This window comes from Puma concolor, chromosome D1 (assembly GCF_028749965.1).
Source record: "Puma concolor isolate L17-30 chromosome D1, mPumCon1.1.hap2, whole genome shotgun sequence".
Classification (NCBI taxonomy): domain Eukaryota; kingdom Metazoa; phylum Chordata; class Mammalia; order Carnivora; family Felidae; genus Puma; species Puma concolor.
In genome coordinates, this window is record NC_141676.1 from 78,842,076 (window position 1) to 78,860,878 (window position 18,803).

The window sequence follows — 18,803 nt, forward strand, 5'->3', positions numbered from 1 at the left end:
AGAGAGACAGAGCATGAACGGGCGAGGGGCAGAGAGAGAGGGAGACACAGAATCGGAAACAGGCTCCAGGCTCTGAGCCATCAGCCCAGAGCCCGACGCGGGGCTCGAACTCACGGACCGTGAGATCGTGACCTGGTTGAAGTCGGACGCTTAACCGACTGCGCCACCCAGGCGCCCTTTTTCCCCCTTTTTTAAGTAATCTTCACACGCAGTGCAGAGCCTGATGTGGGGCTTGAACTCAAAACCATGAGATCAAGACCTGAGCCTTAAGATCCAGAGTCAGATGCTTAACTGACTAAGCCATCCAGGCGCTCCCCATTCATTATTTTCTTCACACTCAGGTTCCTCCGACCCTTTAATGTCTTCCTAGATTAAAAACAGGTCATCTTAGTTCAACTGGTAGGAGGAGGAACAAGAAGTCAGTCTAGTTGGCAGGTCTTTGGGAAGAAATGCAGAAATATCCTGAGGTGGAGGAGGAAGGGGCAGATAAGGAAAAAGCAAGGTGTGCAATGTGAGCTGGGAGGAAAGACAAGACCAAATCGTTTGTGTGAAGTGAAAGAAGGGGTTGACATAATCAGTGGGAGGTAAGAGCAAAAAGAGCCACAGATCTGGCCGTTCAAGTAGCGCTGAGCCCTGGCATTGGAAAGGGTGCGGGTGGCTGGGGCCATAGGAGCGCAGCCAAAGAGAAAGGCGTGTGTCATGAGCAATGCAGTGCGGCTGCGCGGGACACGCGCACTCCCAGGGGTAGGTGGGGTGGTGCTGAGAAACGTCAGAGTGCTTGAGGAGCTCTGAAAGGTAATCACAGCACAAAATGCTGCGTATGGGTTTATATCGGCTCTAAACTGTAGTTTCTAGGAAATCTTTTGAGAAAACGTGTGGACAAATATTTTTAAAGAAGGAGGGATCTCGGAAAGAAAATGAAGCTCTGTGGTATTTTATGTGAAAAACAAAATGTGCATGTTGTCCTAAACATGCATGATCTTGAAATACCTTAAATGCCCAATGCTAAGTGTTTTTCTTTAAGCATGAGAGGACACTTGGGTTTTCTCTTCCCAAGAATATTTTTTTTCTTATTCCAGGTCCCTTCTGTTAGAAACCTTGTTAAGCTTTCTCTAAGGTACATGATCTGGAAATGCTTTTGGTTTATTCTCTGCAAGAAATTTAATGTTCTTCCCCACATATACTATTATTATATATAATATATATAATACATGCATAGTGATTTTTCTACACCTGGCACACAATTCTTTAAAAAATGTGGTGTCCCAAAAGGTTTTTCAACTCCATGAGAGCGTTGGCAACACTTAAATGCACCAGTGAAAGCACGTAAGAATTTCAGGTCATCATGGAAAACGAAGATGGGACTTACTGGCTAAGTGGTGGCTTCTCCCTAAGGCAAACTGAAAAGCACAGAGGAGGACAGGGAGGAAAGCACTGGGAGAGAAGCTGAAGCAAAGTAAAAGATAAAAAGCTGAGGAGAGTAAAATGAGAGAAAAGACTACAGAAGGGTCAAGATGTGGGGGGCAGGCAGAGAGATCCACTGGGTGGTGTGGCTGTGATGGGAAGATAATCCTCAGAAGGGAAACCAGTCTTGATGTCACTCTCCAGACTGGGACACCTCTGCAGAATATGACGTGTCCTAACAAGTTCCTGTTTGTTGTTCTCTTTTTCTTTCCCTTTGCTCATAAGTTTATTCACTAAGCTCTCATCTTTTTTATTTTCCTCTTTTACAAATTCCCCTATGATATAAATAACCCAGGCAACAGATCTCAAGGCAGGCTTTTTTTTTTTTTTTTTTTTAAGATTAAATATACTGTTGATCTGAGTTGCCTGAAAATCTGCTATATGTTTTCTCTTATACGTTCACGTAACTACACTTGTTTTAGAAGACTGCAACCATAATAGCATTCTTTCCAAGTACCATAAACAATTCTAAAAGCTCTGTGAGCAGACCAGAGCTTCTGAGCTGCCAGCAGATCTTCAGGAATCCAGTGCACTCTTCAAAACCCCCACTTTATCCCTGATATCAAACTTAGTGATCAGCAGGATTTGGGGGAATCAAAATCAGTGCCGTGGCCTGAAACCTCTGCATTCCCCTTGATCTTCAGTTAGAGTGCTCACTGCTCAGCCCATGTCCTCAAGAAGAGGATGTGGGTGGTATTAGAACTGGCAGCCGAGATCCTTTCCTCAGATTGGCACCAGGTGTTTCTTCACTCTCGGGTCACAAGAACTGTTCTAAAGAATAGGAAGCAGACAAGCAGAGGTGAGTCCTACACTTCGTCAAAGAAAATACAGGGACTTAATATATATGTAAGGGATACCATATATATAAAAGTGAAAGGACAGAGGTCCTTCATTACAGGACAGTATTATGGCTGATTTCAATTTATCTGATGCGCTGAAGGAATGCTTAGATCATCAGGGCACCTGTTCAGGGTTGGACAATGATAAGCATGAAAGGAATGGGTGGAAGAAGAGAAAATACAAAGACGGGGGGAAAGGAGAGATTCTCTTTTAAATTTCACTGTCTTCTAATCATTTGCATCATTTTGCTGATCATAATTAGGCTCCAGAATCTATGAATGCAATGATTCTTCTATCTTCACCTTACCTCCTTAATCCAGCCACTTTCTTTTGACTGATTGAAAATTCTTTCCACTGTTTCTTTAACCTGTTCATCCTCAACTTCTTCTGTCTTTGCAATGGAGCAGCATTCCTGGTACAGCTTGAACTTAAAATGTTTCAGTTTGTGATAAATTCTGGTACGATCAGCACAAATTCTGCCAACAGTAAACACCTAAATCAAGGAGTAAACATTATTACCTGACATATGAAGTCAAACATATAGTAATGATTACACAGCCTTTCTAGTTTTGAGATTTTTCTTTAACAGCAAAATTTAATAAATGCATTATTAATTTTCAAAATGTTTGTACAATGATTCACTCACCTTCTCTTATACAACTTAGTTAAGAAAAACTGAACATCTGCTATGTTTTTTCAAGTATTGGGCTAAGCACCGGACATGCATTTGATTACAAAACGATGTGTCAAATGCTGTGCAAGAGATGCTACTGAGGTACAAAGGAGGGACAATTAACCCAATCCAGAGAGGAGAGGGGTCCTCGAGTAGGTGATGCTTGAACTAAGTCTTTAAAAACCAGAGCTAGACAAGTTTGAGGAGAAAAATGGCTTGTTAAGGCAGAAGAACAGGCACACCCAAAGCAAGAAAATAGACCCCACGGACACAGTTACTGAACTAGAAATACCTGGATTAGACTAATGTTCTAGCTTAAAAGCAACATGCAAAACTGAAACAAACTCTCAAACCAATTGGCGGTTTTTCACTAAATAATTTGCTCCAAAGCATTTTGTAAAGTAAAAACTTTGTGTTTAGTCCTATTTCGTTCCTTAATTAGTGACTCTGATGTGATTGTAACGCATTAATGTTTTACTGTTAGCAAAATATAAGAATTTTAACTTCTATGTGTATATGGACTTCCAGGATTCTGTGATTAAGAATACTCTTCTTGTGAATCAACCAACCAGAGCATTTCCCGTTCAGAACGTTTGGAATGTGTACCGTTATACACACTGAAAACTGAAATAGGAAAACTACAAAATAACATTATAACTAAAAACATTATTACATGATCAATCTCATTCTCGTGAAGCAACCAGAGGACAGAGACAAATTCCCTGTTAAGTTATGTATTTGTCTCTGTGCCTAAATTCACTAGTGGGTTGTGTTTTCATGAGTTTAGTACAAGTGGCATAGTTACAATATTGATGTGTGTAACTTGTGTTCCATCTAACAAAGAATTGTAGTGTTTTCCTGAAGTCACCCTGCAAGGGATCATGCAGGTGATTAGTTAAATAAATAACCTGAGTACATTGGCAAAAAATAGTAATAAAATAAAGAATAGTTTGTCAAAACTGAATAACAGTTAAATATGATCAGCAACGGGTTTGATGCATATCTTGTGAAAATGGTATTTGGGACATCTTACAGTCTTCCTTAAAATCCTCAAAAATTCAAGAAAACCATGTTAAGATTTCTGTTCCAGTTCCATGAAAACCTTTCTGTTTTTTGTATTATTAGAAATAATCACAAGGGCACCTGGGTGGCTCAGGCAGTTAAGCATCTGACTCTTGATTCCAGTTCATCATGATCTCACGGTTTGTGAGTTTGAGCCCTGTGCTGCTTGGGATCCTCTCTCTCCCCTCTCTCTTTCTGCCTCTCCACTGCTCATGGTCTTTCTCTCTCTCTCAAAATAACTTAAAAAAAATAAACAATCACATATGGTTTGTTCATTGCTTGCCTACTCTCAGTAACCTTCTCATCTCAACATTACCATCAAACAAGTCATATCAACCAACACAATTCCCTGGCCAATATGTCCTTTTATACTTTGAGTAAAAAAGATACCACAATAGTTTCAGTGGCCACTACAGGTGCCCTATGTCTCTCCATTTCTGTTATCAAAGTAGATTATGTGGCTGAAGTCTCCTATGGCCATTCTGGATAAAATACAGTAGAAAAATAATATAATTTTTAAAAAACTTTCCACCATACTGTATTTTATATTTCCATAAAACTGAGGAATTTATCTGCATAAAAATTTTAAGTTAGGGCAAGAGGGAGGGAGGAGGTATTTAAACACCCTTATTTAAAAATCTTTTACCTGTATGAAACAAAAATATCCACTGAAAATATTTAACATTATAGTTTACTTCTTTCCATTTCAAATTCCTGCCTTCTTGGCAGCTACTTACACTTATGTAGATCAATAACCCAAAACTACCTTTAGAATATTCTCACACTATGTGATCATAAAATGTGATCACATTTTCTGTGGAAGAGCCTAAACCATTGTTAGTAGGAGTTCACAGGAAAGAGTAAATGCATGTAATAGCTGTAAGAATGCAAGTAGACCTCTGCCTTCGCCCCACCTGTTTTTAGTGTATTGTCACAGCCTATTATACCTTATGAATTTCTGTGTACATTGTACACAGTTTACACTGTCGGATTCCATTTATATAAAGTACTAAGATAAAACTCTGCTGTAAGAACAGTGACCTTAAATGTTGAGAAACATATTTAGAGATTACTTTTAACTATCTAATTGCATTTCTGGATATTAAGGACACTATTCTAACAAGATAGACAATACTAAAAAAAATTGCCAGAGATAGAGAAATAAGTTCTGTGATGATTGTTCTCAACGAAGACAAGCAAAATGACATGTAAATGGTTACTAATCCACTGTTCAGGGTTAGTTAGCATGGTTCTATAAACTGATGTATCTGAAAATAACTGATTCACCTCAGTTATCAATGTGAATTAAGGGATCCTATGTATCCAAAGATACAATTTGAAACAGCTAAAACCTGTCACCAAATTTTCCTAAGACAGCAGATGGTGAATTGTAAGGCAGTAGAAAGAATCTGATTTGTAATTTATTAGATACAGCATGTAGAAGTGTAAACACACTGGTTAACAAACTAAGGCAAGGATACAATGAAACATGCATTATGCACATTTGTAATATCCAGCTAATTATAGGGAGCTTTTTTTTTTTTCAACGTTTTATTTTATTTTTGGGACAGAGAGAGACAGAACATGAACGGGGGAGGGGCAGAGAGAGAGGGAGACACAGAATCGGAAACAGGCTCCAGGCTCTGAGCCATCAGCCCAGAGCCCGACGCGGGGCTCGAACTCACGGACCGCGAGATCGTGACCTGGCTGAAGTCGGACGCTTAACCGACTGCGCCACCCAGGCGCCCTATAGGGAGCTTTTTGAGGTATTTCTCTCGGCCCTCCTTAATATACAGAGGAGCCAGATCCTTATGGAAGTGAAAGTATGAAGAAGAAAGAAAAAAGATCCTCAAGAAAAGAGGAAGAACGGGAAGAAGTTTCTCTTTTGTTTCTAGGTCTCTAGAAACAATTAGTGCAATAGACTGAGCCAAAGGATTCTATTTCCTTTTGGTCCGTTTTTTTCATGGACATGTTACACACTGACACTTATTTCAAAATTCCTGCCTCTCCCTTTGGATCTTGAGTATCTTCAGGAGTCTGGACAGATTCTGGGCAAACTCAAATGAATTCAAGATTACAGTCGGTCCTCCCAACTGCCTCTCAGATTTCGCCCTTTTTCTTCACGTGATTTCCTTTTCGTCTATACCCCCAGACTTCACCACAATTTGGTGGGCCAAGGCCTTTTGTCTCAGTACCCTATCCAAGACTACTGTAACTAAAATTGCTCTTTCCCACCAATTCCACTTTCCATCAAAACATCCTGTCTTTCAAAGAAGCTAATCTTAGGTAAGTAAGGAGAAAAGTTTTATTATTAAACATATTCATTAAATGTATCCTTCATTATTGGCACCTTAAAAGAGGACCCTAGTTAACCCCAACCAGTCTCAATTTTATATAACTATGGGCAAAAACACAAAATGGAGAACTGGTTTTCAAAATAATTTAAGGGTGGGTCTGGGGATGGCATAGTCTCTTTAATGCCTTAGATGAAAAACAAGCTATTATTTTCTTCCTTCCTATCCCTTTCCTTTCCCTTTCCTTTCCATATACATGCATTGCTGCTGTAGTTCAGTAGAATATAAAATAGATTTTAATAGGTGCTTCTTCCATGTAAAGAAAAAAATTACTGAAAATTTTAGTATTAAAGAATTTTAATTATGGGGGTGTCTGAGTGGTTCGGTCAGTTAAGCATCCAACTTTGGCTCAGGTCATGATCTCACGGTCTGTGAATTCAACCTGGAGCCTGCTTGGGATTCTGTGTCTCCCTTTCTCTCTGCCCCTCCCCCACTCGTGTTCTGTCTCTCTCTTTCTCAAAAATAAACATTGAAAAAAGAATTTTAATTACATTATCTTAAATTATACAATAACTAGTTTAATGTTTGCATACAGCTAAACAGACAAGTGTATACATATTTTTACATAGCTTCAAGGACAGTAATGTACACTGCTCACTATTTCACTTTCACCTAGCACGATTTCACAACCTTCATAAATATTATTTTAGTGCTTGTATCATATTCTGTCACAAAATGGTATGATATACATAACTTATTAAATTACTACTCTAATATTTGATTTGAATTATATCCAAATTTGTTTTGTATTATAACTAATGCTTCAGTGAACTTCATGATTGTGTCCTCTGCTTTTATACTGGATGACTCTGCTTAGCATAAACATGTGGGCACTGAATATGTATAGTGTTATAACTCTGGCTATAGGTAGCTATCCAGTGTTCTAAAAAGATAGATCACATCCTTGCTCTTTGTAGGAATCTTATTGTCCATGAAACTGCCAGTTTCAATGTAACCATGACAGAACTGTATTTTATCATCTGATTTAAAAATACTTTGCTACTTTGAGAGCTATCAACTGGCATCTTAAGATAGGTTTTACTGTATGCCTTTAGATGGAGAATAATCATGTTCTAATTGTTAACTTTGATGTTTCTTCCATTGTGTGACTGGTGTATTAATTTCCTTTGTTTTTATTTTATGAGATCTCTCTTACTTTTTAGATATTTGAATAACTATTTTATACAGAATCTTTACTCTTTCACAGGAATATCAGAACTCCAGAAATGGTTTTCTAACTCACTTTCCTTCCTAGAATTAGCTGTAGACAGGGAAGACAGTGAAAGTACAGCACTAGTTTTGATCTATACAACAGAACATGATCCTTAGAGTATCAAATCACTTTCATTAGGATTCTACATGTCTTACCTCATAAAAAGCCACAGATCAGTTTTTAAACAATGAGATTTGCGTATTGACTGTGTTGAGAAAAGAAATGTTTTTATAGTAACCTGCCAAATGATACGTTAAAGACTAAGTCTGAATTCATTATCCCCATACAAACTTTCTAAGTGATTCTTGCAACCTGGATTATTTAGAGGGATCTGCTCAATTATCGCCAATAGTACTGAGGAATAATACTACCTAATGTAGTAGAAGAATTTAGATTAACAGTATATTTCTATCATAATAACTGACTGGCAGTACTTAGAGGCAACTCTAAGGGCCCCCCAAACACACACACCCTTCATAGATATACAGACTCACCAGAGGAAGCTCTCATCATTAATGTTTTTGCATTTATAAACTTGTCATATAAGACATTTTTCACATTCAAAATTATACCTTCTTTCCTTATACTCTTTCCCTCTGTCCTAGTGCTTTCTCCATTTGTAAAAATAACAGGGTTATTTGTGTAAGCTTACGTATTGAAAATTTCTAAATACTGAAAACCAAAATGAGAGGGAAAAATACCTGTTTATCATGTGACATGAAATCGTCTGTTTCCATAGTCCTGGTGTTATACAACTTTCCTGATAAATGCACCGAGTATCTGCAGTGGCGATGCAATCCACAAGCTTGACAGCAACAATTTTCAGGATTCTTCAAATGGATACTTACATTAGAATAATTTTCTACCCGCTCCTGAAAACAATGAAAAAATGTAATGAAGCTTTACAAGACTGGAAAAAACAACAAAATAAAACATAAAAAGAACCTAACCAAATTAAAACCAATATTAGGAATCACAGTAAGTGGTTAGGATGTAAGAGCAAAACACACTGATATTTCTTATTTTTATGCAGAATATGGGGTATTTGACAAGATATTTTTAAATAAAAAAATAACATAATTTAGGCTATTAAATGAAAAGAAACCAGACTAGGAAAAAAAATTAGTTTCATATCCTTCCCATTTGTGCGTTACTATTAAGTAGTATTCTTCGCAGATACTAATTTACTTTTCTCCTCTCATCTCTAGTTAGGTATGAGGTATTAGAGTTAAAAATAGAAAAGACTGAGCAGCAAAAATTCAGGATACTACAATAAAAAGATGAATTCATTTAGGTTAGTTGAAAATTGAGAAAAACCAGATCACAGTCTCCATTGTGTAAACTATAGCATATTTCCCACAAAATATTCCAGAAATAATTTAATTTCTTGTTTTTTTAATGTTTATTTATTTTTGAGAGAGAGAAAGAGAGAGACAGACAGACAGACAGAGCATGAGCAGGGGAGGAGCAGAGTGTGAGGGAGACACAGAATCTGAAGCAGGCTCCAGGCTCTGTCAGCAGAGAGTCCAACAAGGGGCTCGAACCCACGAACTGTGAGATCATGACCTGAGCTGAAGTCGGACGCGTAACCGACTGAGCCACCCAGGTATCCCCGGAAATAATTTAATCCTCCTAATGGCTACTTACTAAATAAAGTACTATGAAAATAAACAAGTTGGTCATAAAACTGCTAGGTGGCCAGTATTGATATAGACAGCCTAATAGCTGAATTAGCAATGAGTTAACAAACTGAGGAAATATTTGGCATTTGTAAACTTGTGGTTGCATATTTTTGCCCACACTCTATGCCTGTGCTAGATACTGCTGTTATCATTAGTAGTGTAGATTAGGTTTTACCATAATGTTTGAACTACATACAGTGAACATATTAGCAGGGTTACTAACCTATATTTGTATTCTCTACCAGCTTGAGAGTAAATATCCAGTATAGTAATAGTTTCCTTTCTAACACTGTATGATTCACAACAACATTGCATTTTCTTTACTTTTAATATTTCTCATATTTCATGGCCCTTTGTGTGACATGTGTCACTTACAGGCTGACATTCTGAGGGAACAGGTGGCTAGCCACCTCCCCTTCTTGCTTCTCTGGTCCTTATGGAAGCACATTTGAGATGAAAGCTCTAGCAGCTTGGCTCTGTGAGTGACTACAATATGTAGGAACACTCCTGCTGGTTTACACGGGACATATAACTGAAAAATAAACTTTTCTGGGGTAAGCTATAAAGATTTTCATTGCTGGTATGTCCTATTATTTATTTTTTGCAGCATAACTTAGCTAATTTTGACCAAGACCATACTGAATCATCTATGTCTCTACATTTTTAAGTTAATATTTTCTTATATCTTAGAGTTATTATTTCAACATTGGGTTATCCGAATTCAGCATAACATACCACAGTATAGTAAAGCATAATATAGCATAGTGGTATGGGCTCTCAAGTCAGAGAAATATTAGAAAGCTATGATTTCTAGGTTTGAACACTGGCCTAGCTAATAACTAGCTCTATAGCCTTGTGTTACTCAATTTTTCTGAGTCACGGTTTTCTCTTCTTTAAAATGGAGGAAATAATAGTGCCTTCCTCATGGGGTTGCTCTGAAGATCAAATAAGATACTTTACACTGCATGCAAATTACTTGGCCAAGTTAAATGATCAATAAATATATGCTATTTTTCTATTAAAGAAAACAATATTTATACCATGTTCTAAGAACTATGCTATGTATTTTACCTTCCAAGTAAGTAAATATTCCTTTTACTTTTTAAAGTAGGTAAATGTTTTCTGTATCTGAGGAAAAGACTAGAGTTTAGAGAGATTAAAAACTCACCCAAAGTAAAAAATATATATATGGTGTCCCTAAACTCAGTCATTCTCCAAACTGAAGTCTTCTCTTTCTGTAATCCCATAACTGTCCCTTAATAAACCATCTGTGGCTAATTTATCAGGTAATTCAAGATTGAACAGGCCTTGAATGAAGTCAAATCTCCTAACATAAATGAGATAGAGTAGCTAATGATTTAAGTTCTAAAAGGACTGTTAGGAACTTGGATCTCTGTTATCTTCCATTTTCCTAATAATTGGAAGATAGAATGTAAGAAGTAGGGAGATTAAAAAAAAAACGTAAAAATCATGTAAGATAGCCTCTACTATTAGAGATCATAAAATAGAAATCTATGGGATAACATGAAATGCAATAAATCTTATACATTAAAAGGATGCTCCCCGTAAATTGGTAGAATTACAAAATCTTAAGGTGGAGAAGGATTTCAAAGGCAACCTAGGCCATTGTTTCCCAAATTATGTTAAGGAAATCAATTCTTCTAGCAGGTGATAGAAGTAGGTGATAAAAGGTAGCTCATGAAAAGGAGCCTCATAGTAAAACACAAATTTGGAAAGTATTACATTCTACATCACCCTCTTGAAGATTTATAGTATAAATCTACACATTAATTCTCCTTGAAAAGTCTTCCAGTTAAATTTAACTCTTTCTCTTAACAATGGAACTCTCTTTTCTGAAGGGAGAATTAACATCCTATGAGATAACCTCCTCATTTCAATAGATGGGCTAAGACCTGAGAAGTTCTAAAGTTATTCATCATTTAGAACTACTTAATTACTGGATACATATAATAAGTGTTACGATAATTAAAACAATAGTAGCCTTTAGATGGGCTAAGACCTGAGATGTTCTAAAATTATTCATCATTTAGAACTACTTAATTAGTGGATACATATAATAAGTGTTACAATAATTAAAACAATAGTAGCTTTTAGAAGAGGTGATAAACTGATTATTCAACAAAAAATGCCAGTAATTTAGAAGATTATTCATTCTGACTGGATATTTAAATCCCGATAGGCCTCCCACTCCCATACCCCCAACCAGAGATTCAAAAACAAATAAAAAACTATATACCTTATATAGCTCTTTCCAACGACTTCTAGAAGCTAAACTCTCTAGACGAGGCTGAACAAAGCGGTTATCCAAATAATGAAGAGATGTCAACATATCTTGTGCATATGATTTTTGTCTGGTGCCATCTGTTCAAGGGAACAACAATAACAACAACAAAAAATAATCACTTAGCCCTTAGGAAATATCTATCATCTATCTATCTATCTATCTATCTATCTATCTATCTATCTATCTATCTAATTTTTAAGCCCCCCCACACCAATGAATTATCCAGCTTCAACTACCAATAGTACCAAGGTCAAGAAATGTTATTAGGAAATATTTAAATAACTGAATACTTAAGGATTTCGTCCCACAGTTTTAGAAGGTATTTTAAATTTAAAAAAGATTAATGAAGAAAAAAACCACAATTCCATCAGAATGTTAGGGAAAGGAAAGAACCACAGAGGCCTTCTAATTATTCCTTGACTACATCAGACTTACTCTTTTTTTATCTTAATCCCAGTAAAATTAACATACAATGTTTTATTAGTTTCAGATGTACATCATAGTGATTCAACAATGCTATACGTTACTTAGTGCTTACCCTGATAAATGTACTCTTAATCCTCATTGTCTATTTTATCCATCCCCCGCCCACCTCCGCTCTGATAACCACCAGTTTGTTCTCTATAGTTAAGAGAGTTTTTCGTTTGTCCCTTTTTTCTTTGTTCATTTGTTTTGTTTCTTAAATCCTACATATAAGTGAGAGCATATGGTCTTTGTCTTTCTCTAGCTGACTTATTTCACTTATCATTATACCCTCTAGATCCAACCATGTTGTTGCAAATGGCAAGATCTCATTCTTTTTTATGGCTATGTAATATTCCATTGGTTATATATATCACTTCTTTATCTATTCATCTATCACATCAAACTCACTTTACCTAAGGATCTTTGCACTGGGTGTTCTCTCAGCTAGATCTATGCATTATTTCCCCTTGACTTCATTCAGGTTTCTGCTTAAAAGTCACCTCTTGGGGTGCCTGGGTGGCTCAGTTGTTAAGCATCTGACTTCTGCTCAGGTCATGATCTCAATGGTTTGTGAGGTTGAGGAACACATCAGGTGAGCTTGAGCCCTGCTTTGAATGAGCCCCACTTCTCTCTCCCCCCCCCCCCATCTCTCTCTGTCCCTCTGCCCTTCCTGGGATTCTCTCTCTCTGCCCCTGGCTCACTTGCACCCTATCTCTCTCTCTCTCAAAAAAAAAAAAAAAAAGTCACCTCTTGAGAGACCTTCTTTGACCAATCTAATAGATACTTTCCTTTCCTTTCATCACTTGATCTCCTTAACTTACTTAATTTTTTCTCAAGAACTAATCCCTAGTTGAAATTATGTTATATATTTGTTTACTCATTCATTGTCTGTCTCTCTCATTAGAGCAACATGAGGGCAGGAATCTTATATGTCATAGTCATTGCCATATCCCCAGCGCTCAAATAAATGTCTGCCCCTTAGGCACTCTATAAGTATTTGTTCAATAAACTGTGAATGAAATCTCACTTTGGCAATTAGGTAGATATTCAAAACAACATATTATAGTCTTTATTAACTGCCAGATTATGTGCTAGATGCAAGAGATAAGTGTATATCTAAGGCATGGTTCTTCCTGTACTCTTAGAAGGGAGAAAGGCAAAAATACATTTTCAATACAGTAAGTATACCCACATCAGTACCACCAGGGTAGCACAAATGAGGGAGTGAAAATGATTTTACACTCACCTGGAAAATCTAGGGTGGAAAGGGATTATATTTTAAGAGAGAACAGTATGAGCAAAGGCACAAAGCATAAAACAGTATATAACTTCTGGCGAAATTCAAGTTTAGAGAGGCTGAGACAACACATGGGTATTGAACTACTCTACTGTTTTGAGTCTATGCCTTATATCCTCACAGTTACTGTGAACTCTCTAAAGTCAGAGGAACATCACATATTTCTTTTCCACTTTCCATATATCACAAATAGACAGTAGCAAGTTTTTGAAGTGAATGGGCTTCTGGTGTAGTTAAGTTGATCCTAGGGAATAATTGGAGGGCCTTTAGAATAGGGTCTCTTGGTTTTGCTTAAATGTATATATATATGTTATATTATATTATATTATATTAATTATATTGGTAGGGTTTTAGAAATTGAAAAAAGAAAAAAAGATACTAATTGTCCCACTCATATTAACTTACCATACAATGTTCCCAGAAAAGATTCATCTAAAGCATTGATCAGAAGAGCCTTCACAACTCTTTCAAAGTGAGTATAGTGGTCACTAAAAGAATCTGAAATTAATTTTAAATACATATTAGAACATAACAGATGAAACAATTCCCTGAATAAAATAGTTTCCTTTCTCTAAGAAATTAATACTATAAATAGGAGAAATCACTTAGTCATCCTAATTTTATAGCTGCCTCGGTGACTTTTCTAGTCACTGAGCAAACCTCCATTTTCCAGATTTACTGGCTTCTAATCCAAAATTTCAAGTTGTTATTTAAATTAATCTTCACTTGGGGCGCCTGGGTGGCTCAGTCAGTTAAGCATCATGATCTCACGGTCCGTGAGTTCGAGCCCCGTGTCGGGCTCTGTGCTGACAGCTCAGAGCCTGGAGCCTGTTTCAGATTCTGTGTCTCCCTCTCTCTCTGACCCTCCCCTGTTCATGCTCTGTCTCTCTCTGTCTCAAAAATAAATGAACGTTAAAAAAAAATTAAAAAAAAATAAAATAATCTTCACTTTCCAAACTTATTAAGAGAAAACTGTTCAGAAAATATTAAGAGATATGTTGTGAAAAAAGCCCCAAATCATCCCCTGTGCACCTAAGTTTAATTATCAACTTAATAATTAGAGTGAGAGAGCAAAAGAGAAAACTTCTACAGGTAGATTGTTCAATATGTACCTGCAACTCCTGACTTTCCTTCTTTCTAAAACATGTTACATATGAAATTGTTCAGGAAATTATTACCCTAGCCAGAACTCCAATGGCTATAAAAACTCGATTTCCCTTTCTCTGTCCCAGATTTAGGATTTTCCACATCAATTTAGAAAAGTTCTCTCTTCTCTTTCTCCTACCAAATATATAAGCCTATCTTCCCACTAACCCAATGTGCTCCATGGAATCATCTATTGTGATGGGCCAGGCTACAAGAGAAGGTCCCTGTATTTCCCAATACTTTAGGGTCCAGGTTTACTATGGCTGTAGAAATATTCTCTATCAAAGATAACCCCTTCCATGACCCAAATGGTCATCACAGAACATTTGCCATGGGCACCTATAAAGAATATTAGGGTATTTTAGGAAAAGTGGAAGATGCCTGATTATAAATTTAAGCAAAATAAGACCTATATTAGCATTCATGACTGAATTTTGACGTGCTTTCTGTTGAAATGAAATGAAAATAAGATTTAACATGGAGAAACTTTTAGCTTGTATTTTAGCTACTAAAACAGCTGTATAACCTTTTTTCTGGACTTCAGGAAAAATTTTTAGTATGCATTCTTTTTTTTTTTTAATTTTTTTTTAACATTTATTTACTTTTGAGACAGAGAGAGACAGAGCATGAACGGGGGAGGATCAGAGAGAGGGAGACACAGAATCTGAAACAGGCTCCAGGCTCTGAGCTGTCAGCACAGAGCCCGACGTGGGGCTCGAACTCATGGACCGCGAGATCATGACCTGAGCCGAAGTTGGCCGCCTAACCGACTGACCCACCCAGGCTCCCCAGTATGCATTCTTTTTTAAGAAAACATGTTATGGTCGTCTGGGTGGCTCAGTCGGTCAAGCATCTGACTTTGACTCAGGTCATGATCTCACGGTTCTTGAGTTCGAGCCCCTCATTCGGCTCTGTGCTGACAGCTCAGAGCCTGGAGCCTGCTTCGGATTCCTGTCTCCCTCTCCCTCTGCCCTTTCCCACTTGCGCTCTGTCTCTCTCTCTCTCTCTCAAAAATAAATAAACATTAAAAAATTTTTTAAAAGGAAAACATGTTATTATGATACTGAAGTGGTCAAAATAAAGCAGTGATAAAATTAAACGACTATAGCAGATAATTTACACAAGGGCATGTAGACTTTAGAGGGCCTATGATCAATTATAAATTACAAAAGAACTGATCACAACCATTTATGAATTTTTTAAAAAAATCAGAAGATAATTGGAAAATGAAATAATACTTTAATAGCATTCAATTTTGTCTAGACTTTCATCAAACTCTGGATATAATATAGTGTTGGTACATAATTTAATTTGTGAGTGTTAAAATGCATTTAAACTCTATCTAGTATTTCCCAAACTCTATTAAAGGAAAAATGTTCTAAGTATGTTAACAGACATGTTGAGGAAAGAAACATCAAATTCATCCCCTGTGCTCCCAAGTTGAGCTATCAAATTGAAATAGAATTTTTTACCCCACTGAATTTATTAGTCTTCGAATGTACTAATGCCTAACATTACTCATTTGCTGTAGAGTTTGGGAACAGCTGTTTTATTTTAAAGAACCTGATGGCATTTCTTCAGAATTGGGAGTAAAAAGAAAGGGCAGAGGATCAGAGTCATCTCGAGAGTTTTGCCTCACCACAAAATCTGTGTTCTACCAATTGACATCAGTATCTCCTTGAAAAGAGTCAGGAAGGCCTCAATTTCCTTGTGTTTGAGTGAATGGATGGGTGGTGGAGGAATTATGCTCCTGGCATCTCAGATTGGAAAAAAAAAAGATTTTATTGGGCAAATAAATGGCAGGCACTGTTTTATACACTTACATGCATTGCTTTACTTCTCAATACAAGTCTATGAGGTACTATCAATACCCTTGGCTTATTTTTAAAAGTTAAGGAAATAAATGCAAAGAGGATGAAAAATTTCCCTAAAATCACACAGCTAGTGAGGGTTGAAAACAGCACTGGAACCCAAGCAGTCTGACTCCAGATTTCATGCGACTATCCCCTAGGTAGATGTTCTGCGTGGTAGTCAGGTTTGATAATATTATTGTTCAGAACACGGAATTTAGACTTGGATGGGAAATTGGAGGAAATAATTCAAATCTCTCATTTAAAAATTTTAAAAATGACACAATTATGAAATAATGTACCCAAGGTCACAAAACTAGATAGAGGAAGAATCAGGATTAGAGTTCAGACCTCCTCCAGAGTTGTTTTTTTTTTTTTTTTTTTTTTTTTTCCAGTGCTTTAATCGCTATATTGGATGAGCTTCTGTGGAATATCCGAGGAATATCATTTAAAATTTTCTTCTATGACTATTAAAAAACTGCAAAAGGATACAGGAGAAAATCAACAGTATTTGTGTCTATGCATAACTTGATTTTTCCAAGGTAGTTTAATCTTGGGATAATTTCCCCATACTCAATCGTAGGATACGCTGCTCATTCTGTTGATTTTCCATGCATCTTTTATCATGTTTTAGTTTCACATATATGCCAAGATTTTGTACCAGCACCGTGTACCTTTCTTAATGACCTGTCACTGCCATGCCAGTACTATACTGTTTTACTTACTGGAATTTTTTGATAAATTTTTATATCTGGTGGGGGAAGTCCTTCTAATTTTCTGTTTGTTGTCTAATTTTATTTATTCCCATATATTTTCCCCAAGTGAACTTCAGCACTGTTTTGCAAAGTTAAATCAAAAAGTTAATTTCCGAAGAAATAATTTCTTGTTCTATTTATTGCTTTCCAGAAACATGGTGTGTCTCTCCTTTCATTCATGTTTCCTTTGCTATTTCAATGTAAGGTTTATTCTTGTACCTATAAAGTCATGCTTTTCTTCCTAAGACTAGGCCTAGGAACTTTATTTTAATTGCTACTATACATGGAATTGTCCCTTATTAGATCTTTTAAATAATTATTGACAGCATGTAAGAAAATACTGAATTTTACATATTCATTGTGAATCTGGTCATCTTTCTGAGGTCTTTTGCAAATTCCCAAAAGATTCTCTTAGATATTTGTGGAAAGTGAGCTTCCTGACACATCAGAGTGCTTGATAGAGGGAGATACTGTTCGGGAATTCCTGGGCAGTAACTCTGCTTTCTCCCCCAACGCTGAGAAGGATGTGGTCTTGCTAGTGCTAAGTTTATTTCAAGAACCAAGAGGATGTTTATAAATATTCTCTTAGGTAGAAGCACAGAGATTGTTGGTGTACTTTCTTCTGAAATAGAAGTATAAGCCTACTGTAAGAAAGCAGAGGCAGAGCAAGAAATTGAGTTCTCTTTCTACCCTAACATGTCCCCCTCAACAGGCAAAAAAGAACACAAGAAAACTATGGAAATATATGCTGCATCTACTCCTGCTCTCAATGTATTCATATCCTTTCTCTTAACTTTTATATCCCTGGCTAAATAAGTCAGAAACTTACAGCTTGTATGCATGTATATATAAAATCACATTATGTTCAAGTAATGTCTTTTCCATTTCAAAAGTTGTATTTCTTTTACTTTGTCTTATTACATTGTTCACAACATCTAGAACAAAGTAGGACATTTTTGTTCTTTGACAGTATCTCTAGCGCTTCATTATAAATATATATTCTCTTAATGTAAAATATTCTTTGTTTTGTAAAGGACATATGCTCATATTACTATTTTTGAGACTTATTTTCTTGTTTTTAAACTAGATATGGGCACTGAATTTCATGAGATGCTTTTTAGAATCTTTTAAAATTAAGCCATTATTTTTTCTCTTTTGACATATTAATGGAACCTGGAACCAATTAATATATTAAACCATTTTTATGGTCCTAAAAAGGATGGCTAGATAACTTTTCTTCATTCTTGTAATCAGAAAAGTTGTTTCCTTCAAATGTCTATTTGCAAATCTATTTTATCAATTTATTAGGATGTGAGCCTCCTTAATTTGCATAAATGGGCATGTCCAGCAACTCAACTGTATTTTCTCCCATCACACCTTTCAGTTCACATTTCCATATGTCCTTCCATCCAGAAACATGCTATATCTCTTAGCACTTCAAATCTTTTACATATCCCACTAAAGCTATAGAATTTTCTTCCTTTAGGTTTCCATTTATTCTGCATTTCCACCCCCCCCCCCTTGAAATTTGTGAAATAGGATCATTTCTATTTGTTTATGTATTATCTTCTCCCTCAGAACTGTTTTCATTTTCTCTACTCCAAAATAACTTCTTGGATTTAACCTATATATCATTGATGATATTTTCTGTACTGTTAATTCAGTTTTTTACATCTTTCAATATAGATTTTACTTCT

At 36.3% G+C, this 18,803-nt stretch overlaps 1 protein-coding gene across 6 annotated transcripts in view; it reads right to left on the reverse strand.

Annotated features, from left to right (window-relative positions):
• CCDC82 (coiled-coil domain containing 82) overlaps nucleotides 1-18,803 on the reverse strand; it is a 35,084-nt gene that overhangs the window by 3,934 nt on the left and 12,347 nt on the right. For 4 of the 6 annotated variants that reach the window (XM_025928039.2, XM_086678615.1, XM_086678614.1 and 1 more), the window contains exons 4-7: nucleotides 13,761-13,853; nucleotides 11,546-11,670; nucleotides 8,308-8,478; nucleotides 2,612-2,797 (exon numbers count right to left, since the gene is read on the reverse strand). In XM_025928039.2, coding sequence (XP_025783824.1) covers nucleotides 2,612-2,797; nucleotides 8,308-8,478; nucleotides 11,546-11,670; nucleotides 13,761-13,853 — 575 coding nt within the window. Of the gene's footprint in view, nucleotides 1-177; nucleotides 2,236-2,611; nucleotides 2,798-8,307; nucleotides 8,479-11,545; nucleotides 11,671-13,760; nucleotides 13,854-18,803 lie in introns of those variants that run through there. The other 2 variants (XM_086678617.1, XM_086678618.1) reach the window with 2 other exon arrangements.